This window comes from Pipistrellus hanaki, assembly GCF_964339955.1.
Source record: "Pipistrellus hanaki genome assembly, chromosome: 5".
In the NCBI taxonomy this organism is placed as follows: Eukaryota; Metazoa; Chordata; class Mammalia; order Chiroptera; family Vespertilionidae; genus Pipistrellus; species Pipistrellus hanaki.
This window is the reverse complement of record NC_140507.1, coordinates 76,213,308-76,231,929: the sequence shown is the minus strand read 5'-3', so window position 1 is coordinate 76,231,929 and position 18,622 is coordinate 76,213,308. Positions and strand designations below refer to the sequence as shown.

At 52.3% G+C, this 18,622-nt stretch overlaps 1 protein-coding gene across 5 annotated transcripts in view; it reads right to left on the bottom strand.

Annotated features, from left to right (window-relative positions):
- The window catches only part of PDE4A (phosphodiesterase 4A), a 39,848-nt gene that overhangs the window by 6,058 nt on the left and 15,168 nt on the right, over window positions 1-18,622 (bottom strand). For 2 of the 5 annotated variants that reach the window (XM_084885666.1, XM_084885665.1), the window contains exons 2-9: window positions 9,710-9,901; window positions 8,853-8,889; window positions 8,686-8,756; window positions 7,853-7,902; window positions 7,575-7,687; window positions 3,901-3,994; window positions 2,021-2,238; window positions 43-141 (exon numbers count right to left, since the gene is read on the bottom strand). In XM_084885666.1, the coding sequence (XP_084741792.1) occupies window positions 43-141; window positions 2,021-2,238; window positions 3,901-3,994; window positions 7,575-7,687; window positions 7,853-7,902; window positions 8,686-8,756; window positions 8,853-8,889; window positions 9,710-9,901 (874 nt within the window). Of the gene's footprint in view, window positions 1-42; window positions 142-2,020; window positions 2,239-3,900; window positions 3,995-5,476; window positions 5,895-7,574; window positions 7,688-7,852; window positions 7,903-8,685; window positions 8,757-8,852; window positions 8,890-9,606; window positions 9,902-18,622 lie in introns of those variants that run through there. The other 3 variants (XM_084885668.1, XM_084885667.1, XM_084885669.1) reach the window with 2 other exon arrangements.

The following is an 18,622-nucleotide window of genomic DNA, read 5'->3' as shown; positions in this document are numbered from 1 at the left end:
CTCAGCTCCCCACCCTGGCCCCCTCCCGCACCCTGCCCCTACCTGGAATATGGTGTACATGACGCAGCTGAGGGAGCGGCCCCGGGCATAATCTGACACGTGGAAGATGTTCAGGCCCCACTTGTTCAGGTCCTCCAGTTCCTGGAGGAGGAGGCAGCCAGACGTCAGGAGCCTGTGAGGGCTTAGGTCTGAGGGCAGCGCCATCATTGCTGGCCCGGAGGGTGGCATGCTCAGTGGTACAGAATTTACAGCCCAGATCCTACTGGGCTGAGAAACAGCAAAGCAACCACAGCGACTGTTTGTGGAGCGCTTATGACCTGCCGGGTACTGCACTAGGCCCTGGGTCTGGTTTGACAGGGGCGGGGAAGGGATGTGACTTACCCCAGACCCTGGAGCCTCGAGCTAAACCGCTCCTGGGTGCCAGGAGGGAAGAAACATGGGCTCGTTTCCCATGTCTCTCCAGGACCCAGAACAGAGCCAGCTGAACACTGGGGGACCGAAGGGCAGTTCTGGCCAGGGTCAGCTCACAGACGGCGACAATACGTGGCAGCTGAGTGAGCCACTGGGAGAGCAGCACGTCTATTGTACAAACCAGTGTGAGGGCCCCTTGGCTCGGGGTCTCTCGGGAGGGTCAGACGCCAAACCCGGGTCTGGCCTGCCGCGCACACTGCTGGGGTCCTGCCCAGATCCCCGTCACTGACCACTGGCCCACCTCCTAGCGGCGGGGACTATTGCTTCTCAGGCTCACAGCTGCCCCATGCTCCAGAAAACTGCTTCTGTCCCCACAGGAGCTACATGGAGGGGGTGTGCCGTCCACCCTGGGGCAGCCAGTGAGGACACAGGGCTACGGAGGCCAGCGCTCCCCCAACTCAAGGTGGACTTGAGTGCTGTTCACAACTCCCGTGAGGTCCAGCTGAGGCCAGGCTGAGGGAGACCACCTCCTTGCTTAGCTCCTTTCCCTCCTACTCCCAAGAATCTCAGGAAGTTCATGTTATGCAACTTGCTTATATATATTATTGATTTTAGAGAGGAAAGGAGAGGGGGAGAGAGAGATAGCAACATCAATGATGAGAGAGAATCATTGATTGGCTGTCTCCTGCACGCCCCCTACTGGGGATCGAGCCTGCAACCCGGGCATGTGCCCTTGGCAGGAATCAAACCCGGGACCCCTCACTCTGTAGGCTGACGCTCTACCCACTGAGCCAAACCAGCTAGGGCGCCCCTCGCTTTTATGGCAGACCTCCGTTAGTACCTGTTTCTGCTAACCGAAGGAAACCCAAAGAGGACGTTTGCCTTTACAAAAAGAGGTGGAAAGCCACAACAGAAAACCGCGGTTAGCGTTTGCTTTGCAGCAGCGGTTACACAGGCGGCAGCGCTGAGCCGCGAGCCGCGAGAGCAGCCCGGCCAAACTCCTTCCCGGGACCGCACCCGGCTCCCGGGCACCCAGGCCCCGGAGCCGTGAACTGTGTCTGTGGGCACCTGTGCTTTATCTCAGTTTACTTTGTGCAACCATTGGCGAGATGTGGCCCAAGTATCAGAAAAGCCTACGAGAGCTTGCAAGGGTGTTACACTTCGTGTAAAACTGGATGTGATTAAGTGTTTTGATCCTAAACCAAATAAAGACGCGTCAGTTAAGGGCAACCGCTTCGTTTTACACCGAGTGGGTTTACGAAAGGCTTCATAGGAACGCTCTGGGGATTCGTCCACCCCAGCCCTCATTTCAGGCTAACCCTGTGGTCGGCAAACAGCGGCTCGCGAGCCACCCGCGGCTCTTAGGCCCCTTGAGTGTGGCTCTTCCACAAAATACCACGGCCTGGGCGAGTCTATTTTGAAGAAGTGGCGTTAGAAGAAATATAAGTTTAAAAAATTTGGCTCTCCAAAGAAATTTCCATCGTCGTGCTGTTGATATTTGGCTCTGCTGACTGATGAGTTTGCCGACCACTGGGCTGACCCACCACCCAGTCCTTCTCCAGGAGCCCCTGCCCCTCGCCAGCCCAGCCCCTGCGGGGCCCCCACCCACTTGGGCCAGGAGCTCCTCTTGGTCTGTCTTCACCCCGAAGCGGGGTATGCTGGCGTCCGTCAGGCTGCTGCTGTGCGTCATCTTCCTCACCCCCGTGATGTGAGACATGGGCTGGAACTGTGGCTCTGGGGGCGGGGGCCGGTGGGAGAGTCGCGGCCGAGGCACCCTTTCTCCATCCCTCGTTGTGGGTGATGGGATCTCCACTTCATTCTGCTTGTCTGTAGAAGACGGAGGAGCGTCAGCATGGGTCCCCCTCAGAGATTCCCTCCGCTGGCCCTCAGCCCCCACCCCATTAGCTGGGGGGAGTTCTGCCCAGGACAGAAGACCCCTCTGGGTGTCCTGCTGCTGGTTACCCAGAGCTGGAAACCAGAGGGAGGGAGGAAGTCTTCGGGGAAGTTGGAGGGCTGGAGTGGGGGCTTTGGAGCCTGCCAGGACCTGGGGGGTGGCCCCAGTCCAATCGCAAGGTTTGGGGGGGGGCGGGGGGGAGAGAGCAGCATGGGAAGGAAGTGGGGTGGGGATGTTAGAGAGAGAAGCTGCCTGCCCTGATTGGAGGTGGCTGGGAAGACACCTCCATGGTGACAGAGAGTACTGGTGGGGGTAGCCAGTGCTGGGAGGAGGGAGGAAAGGGGGGTCTCTGGCTCGGTGGACCCCCCCACCCCCCTACTGCGTAACATCCGTCTGCCTGGCAGTAGGCCCTGGAGCCTTTTTCCAGCTTTCAAGGGCTTCCAGAACCCAGTCAGGGCCACCCATTGTGACCTGGGCCTCCCCAGCCAATGACAGGGCCCTGCTGGGTCATTTGCCTGCCACACTCCCATTGGCTGGATCTCAGAACCCGGCACAGCCACATCCCCACTGGTGGGAGCATTTGAAAATCAGAACCTTCTCTTAAACTTGGGGTGGGGTGTACACATGCCCTGACTTTGGGAATCTTTGGTGATGAACTGTGAGGGTGAAATCCTGAGTTTGTGAGGGATATTCTCAGCGTGGGCTCTTGAGTTCAGAGGGTAGGGTGAGCTTGAGGGTTCCAATGAATGCGGGGTATTCTGTATTAGGGTGCCACGGAGAGGAACTGATCCTCAGTTTGGGGAATCTCTTTGGAAGGCTGTTGAGTTTGGACAGCTAACGTTCGGGGATATTACTGAATTTGGGAGACTTTTCAGCTTGAAGGTTTTTTATTTAGTTTGCAGGTCTTTTATGGATTCTTCAGGGCAGAAATTTCCTTATGTTTGAGAACCCTCCTGAGTTTAGACATCACTCTTGAATTTGGGGGGGTTCTTCTTAATTTGGGGGACTCCAAGCTTGCAGATGCTATTGACTTTTGTGGGGCTTTGCAGCCTGGAGGCATTTTCTTTTCTTTTTTAAAAGTATTGGTTTAAGAGAGAGAAGAGAGAGAGAGAGAGAGAGAGAGAGAGAGAGAGAGAGAGAGAGAGAGAGAGAGAAACAGACTTGCCAAGCCCCCATTCATGCGTTCATTAGTTGGCTCCAGCAGGTGCCCAAGGAGGGATCGAGCTCACAGCCCGGGTGGCGCAACAGGACAACCTGCAACCAACTGAGCCACGCGGCCAGGGCTCAGCCTGGAGGCATCATCACGTTTAGGATTTCTACTTGAGTTTGGGGGTTTCTTGGGGTCATGAGCTTCAGAGTTCCATTGGGGTCCCAGTGGGTTTGGGAGAGCTTTTCGGTTGGGAGAGATGTTTAAACGTGGTGTTCTACAGAAGTGGATTTGGGGGCATTGTGAGTCCGGGAACTCTTGAACACGGTGACTTTGACCTTTGGAGAGTTGAGTCAGAGTCCCTCGGGCAAAGGTGGGCAATGGGGACCCAAGGTCTGGGGACCCCTCCAGCAGGTGTGCGCCCCTGCGCGGGCTGCCCCTCACTCACCCAGGAATGTGGTGGAGATGTATTCAGAGACCTGGTTTCCTGACCTGCTCATCTCTGACAGGTGTGTGAGTTCCCGGTTTAGCATCCTCTTGAACTAAGGTGAAGGAGGCAAGAAGGGAGGAAAGAGGGAGTCGAGGGAAAGGGGGGGAAGTCAGCCTCGCCCAAGAAACTTCTGAGGACTCCATGAGTCCCTCCTACTTCTCTGTTCAGACAACAGAGCCCCCAGCACGCTGCCCAGGGGCGGGGCCGGCCCTTCCTCTCCTCCAGCTCCCGGAGGGAGCCCCCAGGGTTGGGAGTCAGGACTGGGCATACTCTCCGTGCCTGAGGAGTGGGGCTCCCCTGCCCATACTCCCCCCTCCCCGCCTCCCCCAGGAGGAGCCAGAGGGGCACTGTGGAAGGGAGGGGCTCCTAACAGGAAGCCAATGAGGTACCAGGAGAATCCCATTGCCATGGAGATGGGAGTCTCCTTAGCAACTCCCCTTCCAACCAGCTTCTGAGCTTGGGGGAAAGGCGGGGTAGGCTGCAGGCCCTTTAACCCTTGGCTTCCCAGAGCTACTCCTGGCCCCTGGCATGGACCCCACTCCCTGGGAGTCCTGGCCTCCGCACTCAGCCCAGTTGGGAAGGAGGGGCCACAGTTCCCAAGTTCTGGGGGGAGAAAAGGTTTGTCGGGAGCAGGGGACAATAGTGGGCTTCGGAAGCCCTAGTTTGGTCACCGGGCAGAGGGGTTTCCCCATCATCGCCCCCTCTTCCCTAGCCTCCGGGGGCGACAGGTCACACATGAATGTAATATGCCCAGCGCTGGGCTTGGGGGCCTCTCCTGGTGCCCCCACGCTACTTCACACAGCATCTGCTGTGACATTGTGCAAGGAGGAGAAAGGGCATCCGCACCCCGCCCCTGAGCTGCCAAAGCACCCCAAAAGCAGAAGCCGACGCTAGGACACTGGGCAGGAAGGGTAAGCCTGAGTACCCACACTGGACGGGCACTTACTCCACCCAGTGCTGCCTAGAGACCCCGGGCACACATAAAGACACACACACACACACACACACACGCACACGCACTCACAGGCACACGCTCAGACACACGCACCCGCGCAAGCAAGATGGACCCACAAAGTCACAAACCGCACACAGATTTCTGTGTTACCCAGTTCACACAGCCTCAGACACATACCTCGAGGGGCATGTGCGCTAAGGTGGTCACTGACACTCGAGGTCACATGCCCCCGAAAAGCCATGTAGCTCTGGACTCACAAACATGTCCAACACACAAAACAACCGGAGCCACAGGATCTCAGACAGGGCTACCCCATGACCCGGGCAAACAAGTATATGGTTAGGTGGCCCCTTACCACCGCAGACACACACGTGTGTACTGACAGCCACACCTGGAGAGATCCACACCCCCAGCCACCCACCCTCTACCCCCGGCCCCGGGCCGCACACAGAGACACAGGCGTAAGCATTCATTTCCAGGCCACACACGTGCACAGCTGAACACACCGGCTCAGACCAGAGGTTGAGGGGTCAGAGGTCGGAGGGTCTCCTGCCCATCCACCCCCCGGAGGTCCCCTACCTGGTCCCACCAGCCCACCAGCCATGGCTTGGAGCAGGTCTCGCAGAAGAAATCCACCAAGGGCATCTTGGAGTCTCGCCCTGCTCAGGGCTGCCGCACACAGAGGCAGAGCTTGGGGAGTCCCGGGGTGAACGGCCACCGTCTGGGGCGGGGGTGGGGTGCCGGGCAGGTGGGCAGCGGAAGGGGGAGCCGCGGAGGGGCCTGGGCCGGCCCAGCAGGGCTGGGGGCTCCCTTCCCCTCCGCGCTCCCGGGGCAGCCCTGGTTACATGGTCTGCCGGCCCCCGGCCTCGTTGGGCCCCTGCACAGCAGTGGCCGGAGGTGGCCAGGGACCGCTGCCCATGGAGGGGCAGGGCGAGGGTCCCGGGAGGCGGCTTCAGAGGCTCAGGGCTCCGTTTGTGCGCCTGTGTGTGCGTGCTCACTGCAGCACTGGCAGGCGGCATGTGATGTCAGCTGGCGCCGGGGGTGGGGGGGGGCGTTAAAGGGGCATCAGAGCCCACAGACCTCGGCCAGGCCCTGGTGGGGCTGCAGGGATAGGCAGGGCAGTGCACACCCCCTCGAGGACATGCCTCCTCCATGGACACACCCAGAGACACAGACACACACCCAGATGCTCCCCACACGCACAGACATACGCACACTCTGAGACATACCCTCCACACGAACACAGCCAGGCACTTGACACACTGAGCACACACAGATATCCGGATGCTTTTGGCACTACACTGACCACATGCACACACACACACAGTCACAACTCTGATGGGTCACAGCTTAGTAGGTATATAGCTGAATACACAGAGATACAAATGCCTCCAGACACACCCCTTCCAAGAACACAGACCCACACCCAGACATGGAGACACACACCGAGGGACACACACTCAGATAGGGGGCACACTTATAAACACATACCCTGACAAATCCATAAGGGAGTACACACACACACACACACTCAAACAAACATAAATACCTATATGCCCTTAGACACAAACATACCGTGACAAATCCATAAGGGAGTACACACACACACACACACACACACACACACACACTCAAACAAACATGAATACCTATATGCCCTTAGACACAAACATACCCTGACAAATCCATAAGGGAGTACACACACAGACACACACACAGACACACACACACACACAGACACACTCACAGATTCACATTCAGAGATGCAGTCACATGCTCAGATACTCAACACACCCTCGGAGGCACAATTACCCTCAGATTTATTTGTTCCCAGACAAATCTCCCCCACAGGCATAGGCACCGCCCCAATACAGACACCCCCACCTGTACATTCATTTCCCGAGATGCCTCCTCCCACGGGGCCTGCCACTACGCCGCACAACTCCAGGGAGCAGCGTTCACTCTGCCTACTTTCTGAATGGGGATCCATGGAGGCCCTGCACCCGCCCCTGCAGCCCTGCAAGCACACGCGTACATGTGCAAGCACACGCGTACATGTGCAAGCACACGCAGAGAGCCACAAACACATGGAGAGACACACCACAAATGTGGATCAACTCATTTGGCACCATCTTAGGGGCCAGGTCTCACCTGGGCAAATGCAGGCATACACAGCCCTCTGGCACAGACCCACACACTACCCTGCACAATCGCCTGTGCACACCCACACACCATCCACAGGTACACATGTGTACTCCGTTCCTGACAGTCTCTTGGAAACTCCCCCCTCCCTCCCCGCCCCCCCGCAAGTGTGTAGCCAACAAATGGACAGCCACAAAGACTCACAGCCACAGGTACATACCTGTAGACCATACAAGCACGCGACCCCTCCCCAAGAAACATGATTGTCTATGGACAGATGTACACACACACACACACACACACACACACACACACACACACACCAGGCCTCCTAGGTCCTGGGAGAAGTAACAATCTATAGAAGCTGTGCCCCCACCCTATAGCCCTAACCACAGATTGGCCCTGCCCACTGGCACCGCCCTGTGGCTAGCCCCGCCCCAGGGCCCACCCCACAGGCTCTGCCTAGGAACAGCCCCACCCACAGCCCCACCCAGGGACTGCCCCTCCCTTCCCCCACTGGCGGAGGTCCACACACCTTGTGGGACGCCATCTCGCTGACTGAGCGGTATGTCTGCATGGTCTCCAGCTGCTCCAGACACCAGTCCAGCTCCTCCAGCGTCTCCCGGGCCAGCTGCTGACAGGTCTCCTCTGGAGGAGGGGCGGCGGGGGCGATGACTGACAGGACCCACAGGGAGGCCCTCGGAGGCCCCGCCCGTGGCCATGGGGGTCTGCCAGGTGAGTGGAGTACTGGGAAAGGGGATGGTGAATCAACTACCAGTAAGAGGGGCCCTTTTCCACTATCCCTGGGCTTACCTGACAGTGTGGCCTTGCAGACCGGGGTTGGGCCACTCAGTGGGGATCGCCTGCAAAGAGATGGGGCTCCAGTGCCAGCATGGGCCCCTCCAGGTCCCGGCTACCCCTCTCCGTGCGTGGTGCCAATATTCCTTTTGCTGAGCGCTCAGTGTGTCCCAGGCACGCTGCCATGTCCTCTGCAGCCTCTCACAGAACCCATTTTACAGACGGGAACTGAGGTTCAAGGAGGTGAACCAGCTTCCTGGACTACATGGCCAGTCAGCAGTAGGGTCAGCTCTTGTGTCTCCAAAGTTCCTGCTTCCTTCCATTCCCCCTCTCGCCCCAAGTCCCTTCCCCCCCACCCCACCCCCCACTCCCAGAGGGACCAGCAGCTCTCAGCCACACCCTGACCCAAATAAGAAGTACTTCTATTTAGTGAGCACGTACTATGTGCTGGGCAATGTTTTAGGACTTTCCCCGTATCATCTTCTGGACTCCTCCCAGCAGCCGTCTAATGGAGGAGCTATTAAGTTCTTATTTTATGAAGGGGAACAGATACTCCGCAGGATCCTAGCTGTCCAGCAAGTTAGCGTCAGGGCGGGAGTGGCCCTGAGGCTGGGGCGGCTGGCCGCCTATGGTCTCACCAGCCGGCATCTGGAACCCCCGCTCTTTCTTTATAAAAGTTTCTGTGTCTCGGGCATTTGCATGGCCCCAGGTTACTGGCTCAGAGGGAGCTGTCACCTGAGCAGGAAGATCGAGCGCCTGCCTGAGGTCACAAGGCAGGACCCAGGGTGGAACCCAGGTGTGCGTAGCTTTGCGATCGATCGTGGCTGCTGGGGCCCGGCTCAACTTACTTGTTGCTGGGAACGGGCACGTTGGTCAGGAGGGAGAAGTTGCTGCGAACACTCCGGAGACTGGCCAGCACCTGGGAGCGGGGACGGCAGTGAGGAGAGGGGACGGGCCCGTCCCCAAGTGTGGGGGAGGCTTGGCGTCCCTTCCCTCCTTAGGGGCGAGGCCTCACCTGGGCGAACGGCGTCACAATGAGGTCCTCTGCATACCTACAACCAAGGACAGGGCTGCGTCAGGGGTCCGCGCGGGGGCCCCTGGGAGGAGAGGGGGTGGGCAGCCAGAGAAGCAACTCTCCTGGACAGACACTCTGTGGGGGCCGGGCCCAGAGAGCCTGGTGGGCAGGGAGGGGGCTCGAGGGCACTTACACCTCCCAAGAGTGAGCATGCTGCAGGGGCCGGTCCTGAAGGAAATGGTGGTCGGGGAGAAGGGCTCCGGTGGTGGGGGTAGGTGAGAGCAGTGGGTGGGGAGGGGAGTAGGGCAGAAAGGGGCCTGAGGGGGCGTTCGAGATGGGTACCTTGTTGAGTAAGGCAGGGCGGGAGGATCCAATGAGAGGGGAGGGGGCTAAGCAGGTCTGGGGGTGCTCACACCTCTGGAGGTGGCAGTGATGAGGGAATCGGCTTAGGAAAGGCTGGCGGAGGGGAGGGGAGGATGGTCAGCAGAAGTGGACACTGGGAGGCAGCAGTGGCCGGGAGGGGCTCCACTGTGGGGGGGGTCTCCCCTCCTTGCTAGAGACACAGGCTGAGGTGAGGCCTGGCCCCAGCAGCCAATGGGTGCGTTGGGGAGGTGGGACTATATGAACAAGGGTAGAGGCTTGAGCTGAGGGAGGGTCTAGGGGTGGCTGGGTGGGGGGCAGAGGCAGGGTGGGCACTCACTGGATGGACATCTAGAAAGGGACTGAGCTCCTGATGGGGGAGGGGGCTGTTTACCCTCCTCTGGGGGCGGGCAGTGCTCCCCCTCCTTGCTGGGAAGGGCAGCTGGTGAAAGGGCCAGGCCTGGCAGAGCTGGCGGGTGGGGCTGGGGGGTGCTCACGCCTCGCTGGTGACGGACGAGTTCCGGGACATGGTCTTGGGCGACATGTCGTAGTCGCTGTCGGAGCGGTAGAGGAAGGATTCGCGGCGCTGGCTGGCGGCCGCCCCCGCGTGCAGCACGAGGCCCGGGCTCGCCTGCGAGTCCAGGGGGCTGCGGCCGGGCGACGGGGCCGGCCCATTCTCCGCCTCGAAGCTGCAGGGGCGGCAGGAGCCGGGTCAGGGGGGCTGGGGTGGCATTGGGAAGGTGAAGAGGGACAAGGGGCCCAAGGGACCTCCTGGCAGAAATGAGGGACAGATAGAGGACTCTGAAGAGAGAGACACCCCAAAAGAGATGGGAGACGAAGAACTGTAGGGATCTGCAGTACGGAGAGCCTCCGTGAGCCAGGCTCCGTGGGCTGGCAGGTGCTGGGGACACGTTAGTGACCGCGACGGTCCATGACCTGTGCTTCATGGAGATGACACGGGAGGGCTGGGCTTCCAATAGGTTAGCCTAGCAACGATGCACACGCCAAGTTGTGGGGTTCTCATTGACTCTGCTTTTCCCACGGCCCCTCAAATCAGCCTCCCTGCTCAGATCTATTCAGAATTGGCCCTAACCGGTTTGGCTCAGTGGATAGAGCGTCGGCCTGCGGACTCAAGGGTCCCAGGTTCGATTCCGGTCATGTACCTTGGTTGCGGGCACATCGCCTGTTGGGGGTGTGTAGGAGGCACCTGATTGATGTTTCTCTCTCTCATTGATGTTTCTAGCTCTCTATCCCTCATCCTTCCTCTCTGTAAAAAAAAAATAAAAATTAATAAAATGTATTTAAAAAAAAAATTGGCCCACTTCTCAGCCTGTCTTTGGCCAGCCCCACTTATCATTTGCCTGGACCAGTGCATTCACCTCTGCCCTGGTCCCCGGCTCCTGGCTTTGCCCCTCGGTCTGTTTCCCTCTCTGTCCTCCCTCCAGCCACAGAGGCCTCCTCGCTGCTCCCTCAGCATTCCCTGCACATTCCGGCCTCAGAGCCTTTGCACGGCTCCCCTTCACCTCCTTCAGGCCTCAGCTCAAAAGTAGGCTCCTTAAGAAGGCTTCCCCATACCAACCGCTGTCATAAGATTTCATACCTCCCTTTCTGAAAAGCATACTACTGCCCGGCTGGCATGGCTCAGTGGTTGAGTGTCAACCTGTGAACTAAGTTAGTGACGAACTAAGTTAGTGAACTAAGAGGTCACAGTCCACTTCCGGGTCAGGGCACATGCCCAGGTTTCAGGCTCAATCCCCAGTGTGGGGCGTGCAGAAGGCAGCCGTAGCCGATCAATGGTTCTCTCTCATCATTGATGTTTCTCTCTCTCTCTCTCTCTCTCTCTCTCTCTCTCTCTCTCTCTCCCTAACCTTTCCTCTTTGAAACCAATAAAAATGTAATTTAAAAATACTACTTACTGAACATAATCTATATTTCGCTTCTTTACTGTTTGCTTTGTCTTCTAGAAGTAAGTACTGCAGTTTTTGTCTGCGCTGTTTGCTGCTGTACCCCTTGGGCCAAGAACATGGCCTGGCACATGATGGACGCCCAGTGAATGTTGACTAAAATTAAGGTAACCAGATTTCCCGCTTTTGATGGGACAGTCCCGATTTTTTTTAAACAAAATATATTTTATTGATTTTTTACAGAGAGGAAGGGAGAGAGATAGAGAGCTAGAAAGGTTGATGAGAGAGAAACATCGACCAGTTGCCTCTTGCACACCCCCTACCGGGGATGTGCCCGCAACCAAGGTACATGCCCTTGACCGGAATCGAACCTGGGACCCTTCAGTCCACAGGCTGATGCTTTATCCACTGAGCCAAACCAGTTTCAGCCAATCGGCACTTTTTTAAAATACCAAGGGACGCGGGACAAATTGTTAAAAATCTGGACTGTCCCGCCAAAAGCGGTCACCTTAGACTAAATGGATAATAAAATGTATAAATTAATGAATGAACACGTGAGTACATGGCCTGGACGGTGCCCACAGAGAGTGAACATTAGGTGGATGACTGCAGGTTACTGGAGAGCTGGTTTTAGCTGTGGTGGTGGGAGCAGGCCAGTCCAACGAGGGGACATCTGAGCTGGGCCAGAAAGACAAGAAGGAAGGAAGGGAGACCATGGGTCAGGAGGAACAAACACTCCAGAGTGAGGGAACAGCAAGCGCAAAGACCTGGGGCAGGACCCAGTGTTTGTTGGAAGGCCAGCGAGGAAGCTGGTGTGGCTGGAATGGAGATGCAGACCAGGACAGAGACACGGCTGCAGGGAAGGGGACTCCAGCCTGGGGGCACTGGCAAGAGGGAGACGCTCAGGATGGGGCAGCGAGACGCTGGCCATGCCACCCCCCAGCTGTCTGACTTGAGGAAAATGACTGAATGTCAGTTTCCTTGTCCCACAAGGAACACAACCACCACGCCCCTCGGATCATCCATGTGCCCATCAGCCCCACATATACCACTTGGGGAGTGGCGTCAGCGAGGCAGGCGGCATGGAGAACTGAGTATGAGAATGGGAGCTGTGTGCCTGCGACGTGCGCTGTGGCTTTGGGAAGGCCCCGGCCTCTGTCACTTACTCCGTGAAAGCGAGGGGCTCCGGCCAGTGGGCAGATTACTATACAAGCCAGCGTAAGGTTATTATTTGCATAGTCCCTCTGCTAAGAAACAAGTCTGAAAGCTCTTAGAACAGGACAACAGCACCCGTATGGTGAGCCTTTTTTCTAGGCTGCTTCTGCCGTGCGGGGAGTGGCGAGGGGATTCACCGAATCCCTCTTACAGATGGAAAGCAAGGTCCAGAGAGGAGAGTGGTTAGCTCTGAGTCACGCAGCAAGGCCATGATGGGGTCAGAATTCGAAACCAGAAGTCTTGTGACTCCTTAGATCAAAATGTTAGCTGCTGCCCTCTGCCTACCTGACCCTATCAGAGCATATTATTCTCATTAAATAGGATGTTCAACCCTAGCCGGTTTGGCTCAGTGGACAGTGTCGGCCTGTGGACTGAAGGGTCCCCGGTTTGATTCCGGTCAAGGGCACATGCCCGGTTGCAGACTCGATCCCCAATAGGGGGCGTGCAGGAGGCAGCTGATCAATGATTCTCTCTCATCACTGATGTTTCTCTTTCTCTCTCCTTCTCCTTTCCTCTCTGAAATCAATAAAAATATATTTTAAAATAATAATAATAATAAATAAAATGTTCAAAAGGGCCAGACAATCCACACAAGAGGCAGAGTGGGGATGGAGCTCTGAGTAATCAGATATTCCAATTTTTAGGAAAGAAACCTGAAATATTAAAGTACAAAATTCAAACTTTGAGGAAAACACATTTCAGCACATGACCCGAGCCACTTTCTTGGGCTGTTTTTCCAGGCAGCCCGCTTTGGCCTGTGCTACAGACTTTCCCCAAAACACAAAGGTCCAGAGGCCTCAGAGGTGGCAGCTGGCCTCAGCTTGCCCTGCACCTCCTGCTGAGCACCCGGGCGGGCACTGCTGGTCGCTGGCATCAGTTTGGAGTGTGACCCCTCCCAGGCACCTCCCAGACCAACATAGGCAGCTACCAACCTCGGATATCTCTGTAGCTTCTACCAGGCGGCCCGGGGCGAGGCATAGGCAGCAGCTGACCTGGGGTTGCACTGGAAACCCTCAAAGAGGCCCCAGAACCAAACCACTCAGACCACAACAGAGCACCACTTGATTATCGCCACAGAAGGCGCACCCAAAGGGTAGTCTCAGCAAGCACCAGAGCCCTTTGGGGTGAATTGTGCTCTGTGGTCGTGGCCAGTCAGCCTGAGGGCCCACCCTACTCAGACAACCCTACTCAGACGTGCCTACTCACCTCTAACAGGAGGGCACTCTCACCCCACACAGTGGACACTCCTGGAGTACCCAGCTCAGGTGACCAGAGAGACACCTATTACATAAGGCCACCTTGCCAAGACTGGGAGACAAAGAAAAGCTACCTACTACATAGAAACAAGCACAGCCAAAATGAGGAGACAAAGCACCATGCCTCAAAGGAAAGAACAGGAGAAAATTCCAGAAAAAGGACTAAATGAATTGGAGGCCACCAAGCTACCAGATGCAGAGTTCAAAACACTGGTTATAAGGATGCTCAGTGAACTTAGAGGAAGAATAGATGGACTAAGTGAGAACTTCAACAAAGAGATAGTATAAATGCCGAGACCGGTTTGGCTCAATGGATAGAGCGTCGGCTTGGGGACTGAAGGGTCCCGGGTTCGATTCCGGTCAAGGGCATGTACCTTGGTTGCGGGCATATTCCCAGTAGGGAGTGTGCAAGAGGCAGCTGATCGATGGCTCTTCTCTCATCGATGTTTCTAACTCTCTATCTCTCTCCCTTCCTCTCTGTACAAAATCAATAAAATATATTAAAAAAAAAGAGAGAGATAGTATAAATAGCATAAGTAAGGTCATAGACACCATAAAAAAGAATTAGTCAAAAATGAAAAGTAGACTAATTAGGAATCAAATAGCAGATTACATGAAGAAGAGGATCGGATCAGTGATTTGGAAGATAAAGTAGAGAAAAACGCCCAATTGAAACAGCAAAAAGAAAAGAGAATTTTAAAAAATGAGGACAGTTTAAGAGACCTCTGGGACAACATCAACCATTTCAACATTCACATCACAGGGGTAGCAGAAGGAGAAAAGAGAGAGCAAGGAATTGAAAATCTGTTTGAAGAAATAATAGCTTAAAACTTTCCTTGTGAAGCAAATGGACAAACAAGTATAGGAAGCTCAGAGAGTTTTAAATAAGATAAACCAAAGAGGCCCACAACAAGATACATAAAGATTAAAGTGCCAAAGGTTAAAGACAAAGAGAATCTTAAAAGCAGCAAGAGAACGACAGTTAGTTACCTACAGGGGAGCTCTCATAAGACTGTCAGCTGAGCCCTGGCTGAGTAGCTCAGTTGGTTAGAACATTCTCTTAAATACGCCAAGGTTGCAGGTTCAATCCCTGGTCAGGGCACACATAAGAATCAACAAATGAATGCATAAATAGGTGGAACAATGAATCGCTGTTTCTTTGCCTCTCTCTCTCACTAAAGTAAATAAAATTTTAAAGTAAAAAAAAAAAAAAAGAAAAGACTGTCAGCTGATTTCTCAACAGAATCATTGCAGGCAAGAAGGGATGACCACACAATATTCAAAGTGATGAAAAGCAAGGACCTACAACCAAGACTACTCTCTCCATAAAGGCTGTACTTTAGAATTGAAGTAGGAGATAAAGAGCTTCCCATACAAGATAAAGGTAAAGGAGTTATCACTGCCACATCAGTATTACAAGAAATGTTAAAGGTACTTCTTTAAGAAGAAGCGGGGAAAGAGTCCTAACCGGTTTGGCTCAGTGGATAGAGCGTTGGCCTGCGGACTCAAGGGTCCCAGGTTCAATTCCAGTCAAGGGCATGTACCTTGGTTGTGGGCACATCCCCAGTAGGGCGTGCATAGGAGGCAGTTGATCGATGTTTCTCTCTCATCAATGTTTCTAACTCTCCCTTCCTTTCTGTAAAAAAATCAATAAAATGTATATTTTTAAAGGGGGGAAAGATTATAACTATGAATAATAAAATAGCAATAACCATATACCTATCAATAATCACTTAAATGTAAATGGATTAAATGCTCCAGTCTAAAGACATAGAGTAACTGAATGGATAAGAAAACAACACCCACTGTCTACAAGAGACCTACTTCAGATCAAAAGACACACACAGACTGAAAGTAAAGGGATGGAAAAAGATACTATAGGAAAATGGAAACAAAAATGATGCTGTGACAGCAATATGTATATCAGACAAAATACACTTTAAAACAAAGGCTAGCCCTGACTGGTTTGGCTTAGTTGATAGAGCGTAGGCCTGCGGACTGAAGGGTTCCAGGTTCGATTCCAGCAGCTGATCAATGTTTCTAACTCTCTATCCCTCTCCTTTCCTCTCTGTAAAAAAATGAATAAAATATATGGGGGGGGGGCATTTCTGCAGCCTGGCAGGTGTGGCTCAGTGGTTGAGCATCAACCTATGAACTAGGAGGTTACTGGCTGGGTTCCTGGTCGGGGCACATGCCCAGTTTGTGGGTTCGGTGCCCAGTGGGGGCCATGCAGCAGGCAGCTGATCAATATTCTCTCTCATCATTGGTGTTTCTATGGCTCTCTACCTCTGAAATCAATTAAAAAAAAAATATATATATATATATATATATATATATATATATATATATATATATTTAAAAAGAAACTTACAATCTTCTAAGACTGAGTCAAGAGAAAATAAAAAATCTGAACAGACTAACTACTAACAAAATCAGATCAGCAATAAAAAAAAAAATCACAACAAATAAAAGTCCTAAGAGTAACGGCTTCACAGGTAAATTTTACCCAACATTCAAACATCCTTCTCAAACTATTCCCAAAAAATTCAAGAGGAAGGAAGGCTCCCAAGTTCATTATACTAGTACAAGGTCAGCATTACCTGGAATCCAAAATGAGGAATTACAACAAAGAAAAAGGATAGGCCAATATCCCTGATGAACATAGATGCAAATAGTCTCAACAAAATATTTGCAAACCGAATTTAGCAATACATTAAAAAGACCCCCGAAACCGGTTTGGCTCAGTGGTAGAGCGTCGGTCTGCGGACTGAAAGGTCCCAGGTTCGATTCCGGTCAAGGGCATGTACCTTGGTTGCGGGCACATCCCCAGTAGGGGGTGTACAAGAGGCAGCTGGTCGATGTTTCTCTCTCATAGGCATTTCTAGCTCTCTATCTCTCTCCCTTCCTCTCTGTAAAAAATCAATAAAAATATGTTAAAAAAAAAAAAAGATCATACACCATGATCAAGTGGGATTTATTCTTCGATACAAGGATAATTCAATATATGCAAATTAATATGATACAACCACATAAACAAAATTAAGGATAAAAAATCATATGATTGCCCTAACCAGTTTGGCTCAGTGGATAGAGCGTGGGTCTGTGGAAGACAGAGAGCAAGATACCGAAAACATACTGAAAGAAATAGTGACAGAAAACTTCCCCCACCTGGTGAAAGAATTAGACTTACAAGTCCAGGAAGCGCACAGAAACCCAAACAAAAGGAATCCAAAGAGGACCACATCAAGACAAATCATAATTAAAATCCCAAGAGCAAAAGACAAAGAGAAAATATTAAAGCAGCAAGAGAAAAGCAGGTAGTTACCTATAAAGGAGCACCTATACGATTGTCAGCTGACTTCTCAATAGAAACCATGCAGGCCAGACGGGAATGGCAAGAAATATTCAAGGTGATGAATAACAAGAACCTACAGCCAAAAATACTCTACCCAGCAAAGCTATCACTCAGAATCGAAGGCCAGATAAAGAGCTTCACTAATAAAAAAAAAGCTAAAGGAGTTCACCACCACCAAATCAGAATTATATGAATTGCTGAATGGGGTTCTTTCAGAAGAGAAAGAAAATAAAGGTAAAAATTATGAACAACAAGTACGTAACTATCAACAAGTGAATCTAAAAACCAAGGAAATTTAAAAAAAAATCTGATGAACAATATTAACTGGTGAATATAATAGAATCAGAGCTATGGAAGGGGAGTGAACTAATGATTCTTGGGGAAAAGAGGAGTGGGGGGTGTGGGAAGAGACTGAACATAAACTGTACATCTATGGATGAGGACAATGGGGGTGGGGAAAGGACAGAGGGTGGGGTGGGAACCTGGTGGAGGGGAACAATAGGGGGGGGGGGAATGAGGAACATTTGTAATAATATGAACAATAAAGATTTATTAAAAAAAAAAAAGATCAAGAACAAGAGCAGATGTCCATTATCACCACTTTTATTCAACATAATGTTGGAAGTCCTAGTCAAAGCAATCAGACAAGAAAAAGAAATAAAAAAAATTGAAAAGGAAGAAGTATATCTGTCATTATTTGCAAATGACATAATACTGGATAGAGAGAACCCTAAAGATTACACTGAAGCCAAGACCGGTTTGGCTCAATGGATAGAGCGTCGGCTTGGGGACTGAGGGGTCCCGGGTTCGATTCCGGTCAAGGGCATGTACCTTGGTTGCGGGCATATCCCCAGTAGGGGGTGTGCAAGAGGCAGCTGATCGATGACTCTCTCTCATTGATGTTTCTAACTCTCTATCTCTCTCCCTTCCTCTCTGTATAAAATCAATAAAAATATATTTAAAAAAAAAAAGATTACACTGAAGAAAACTATTAGTGCTAATAAATGAATTCAATAAAGTAGCAGGTCACAAAAATTAATATTGAAAGTCAGTTGCATTTTTGTGCATCAATAACAAACTATCAGAAAGATATACTAAGGGGAAATATCCTATTTTCAATTATATAAAAAACACCTAGGAATAAATTTTTTAAAAAATTTCTTAATTTTACTGATTTTGTACAGAAAGGAAGGGAGAGAGATAGAGTGTTAGAAACATCGATGAGAGAGAGTCATCGATCAGCTTCCTCTTGCACACCCCCTACTGGGGATCTGCCCGCAACCAAGGTACATGCCCTTGACCGGAATCGAACCCGGGACCCTTCAATCCCCAAGCCGATGCTCTATCCATTGAGCCAAACCGGTCCCGGCCACCTAGGAATAAATTAAACCAAGGAGGTAAAAGACCTGTGCTCAGAAAATTATGACACTGAAGAAAGAAATTGAAGAAGATACAAATAAATGGAAGCATATAGTGTACTCTAGGAGAGGAAGAATTAATATAGTTAAAATGTCCATATTACCCAAAACAATCTATAGATTCAAAGCAATTTCTATCAAAATACCAATAACATTTTTCACAGAACTAGAACAAATAATCTTAAAATTTATATGGAAATACAAAAGACCCTTAATAGCCACAGCAATCTTAATAAAGAAGAATCAAGTTGGAGGTATTATT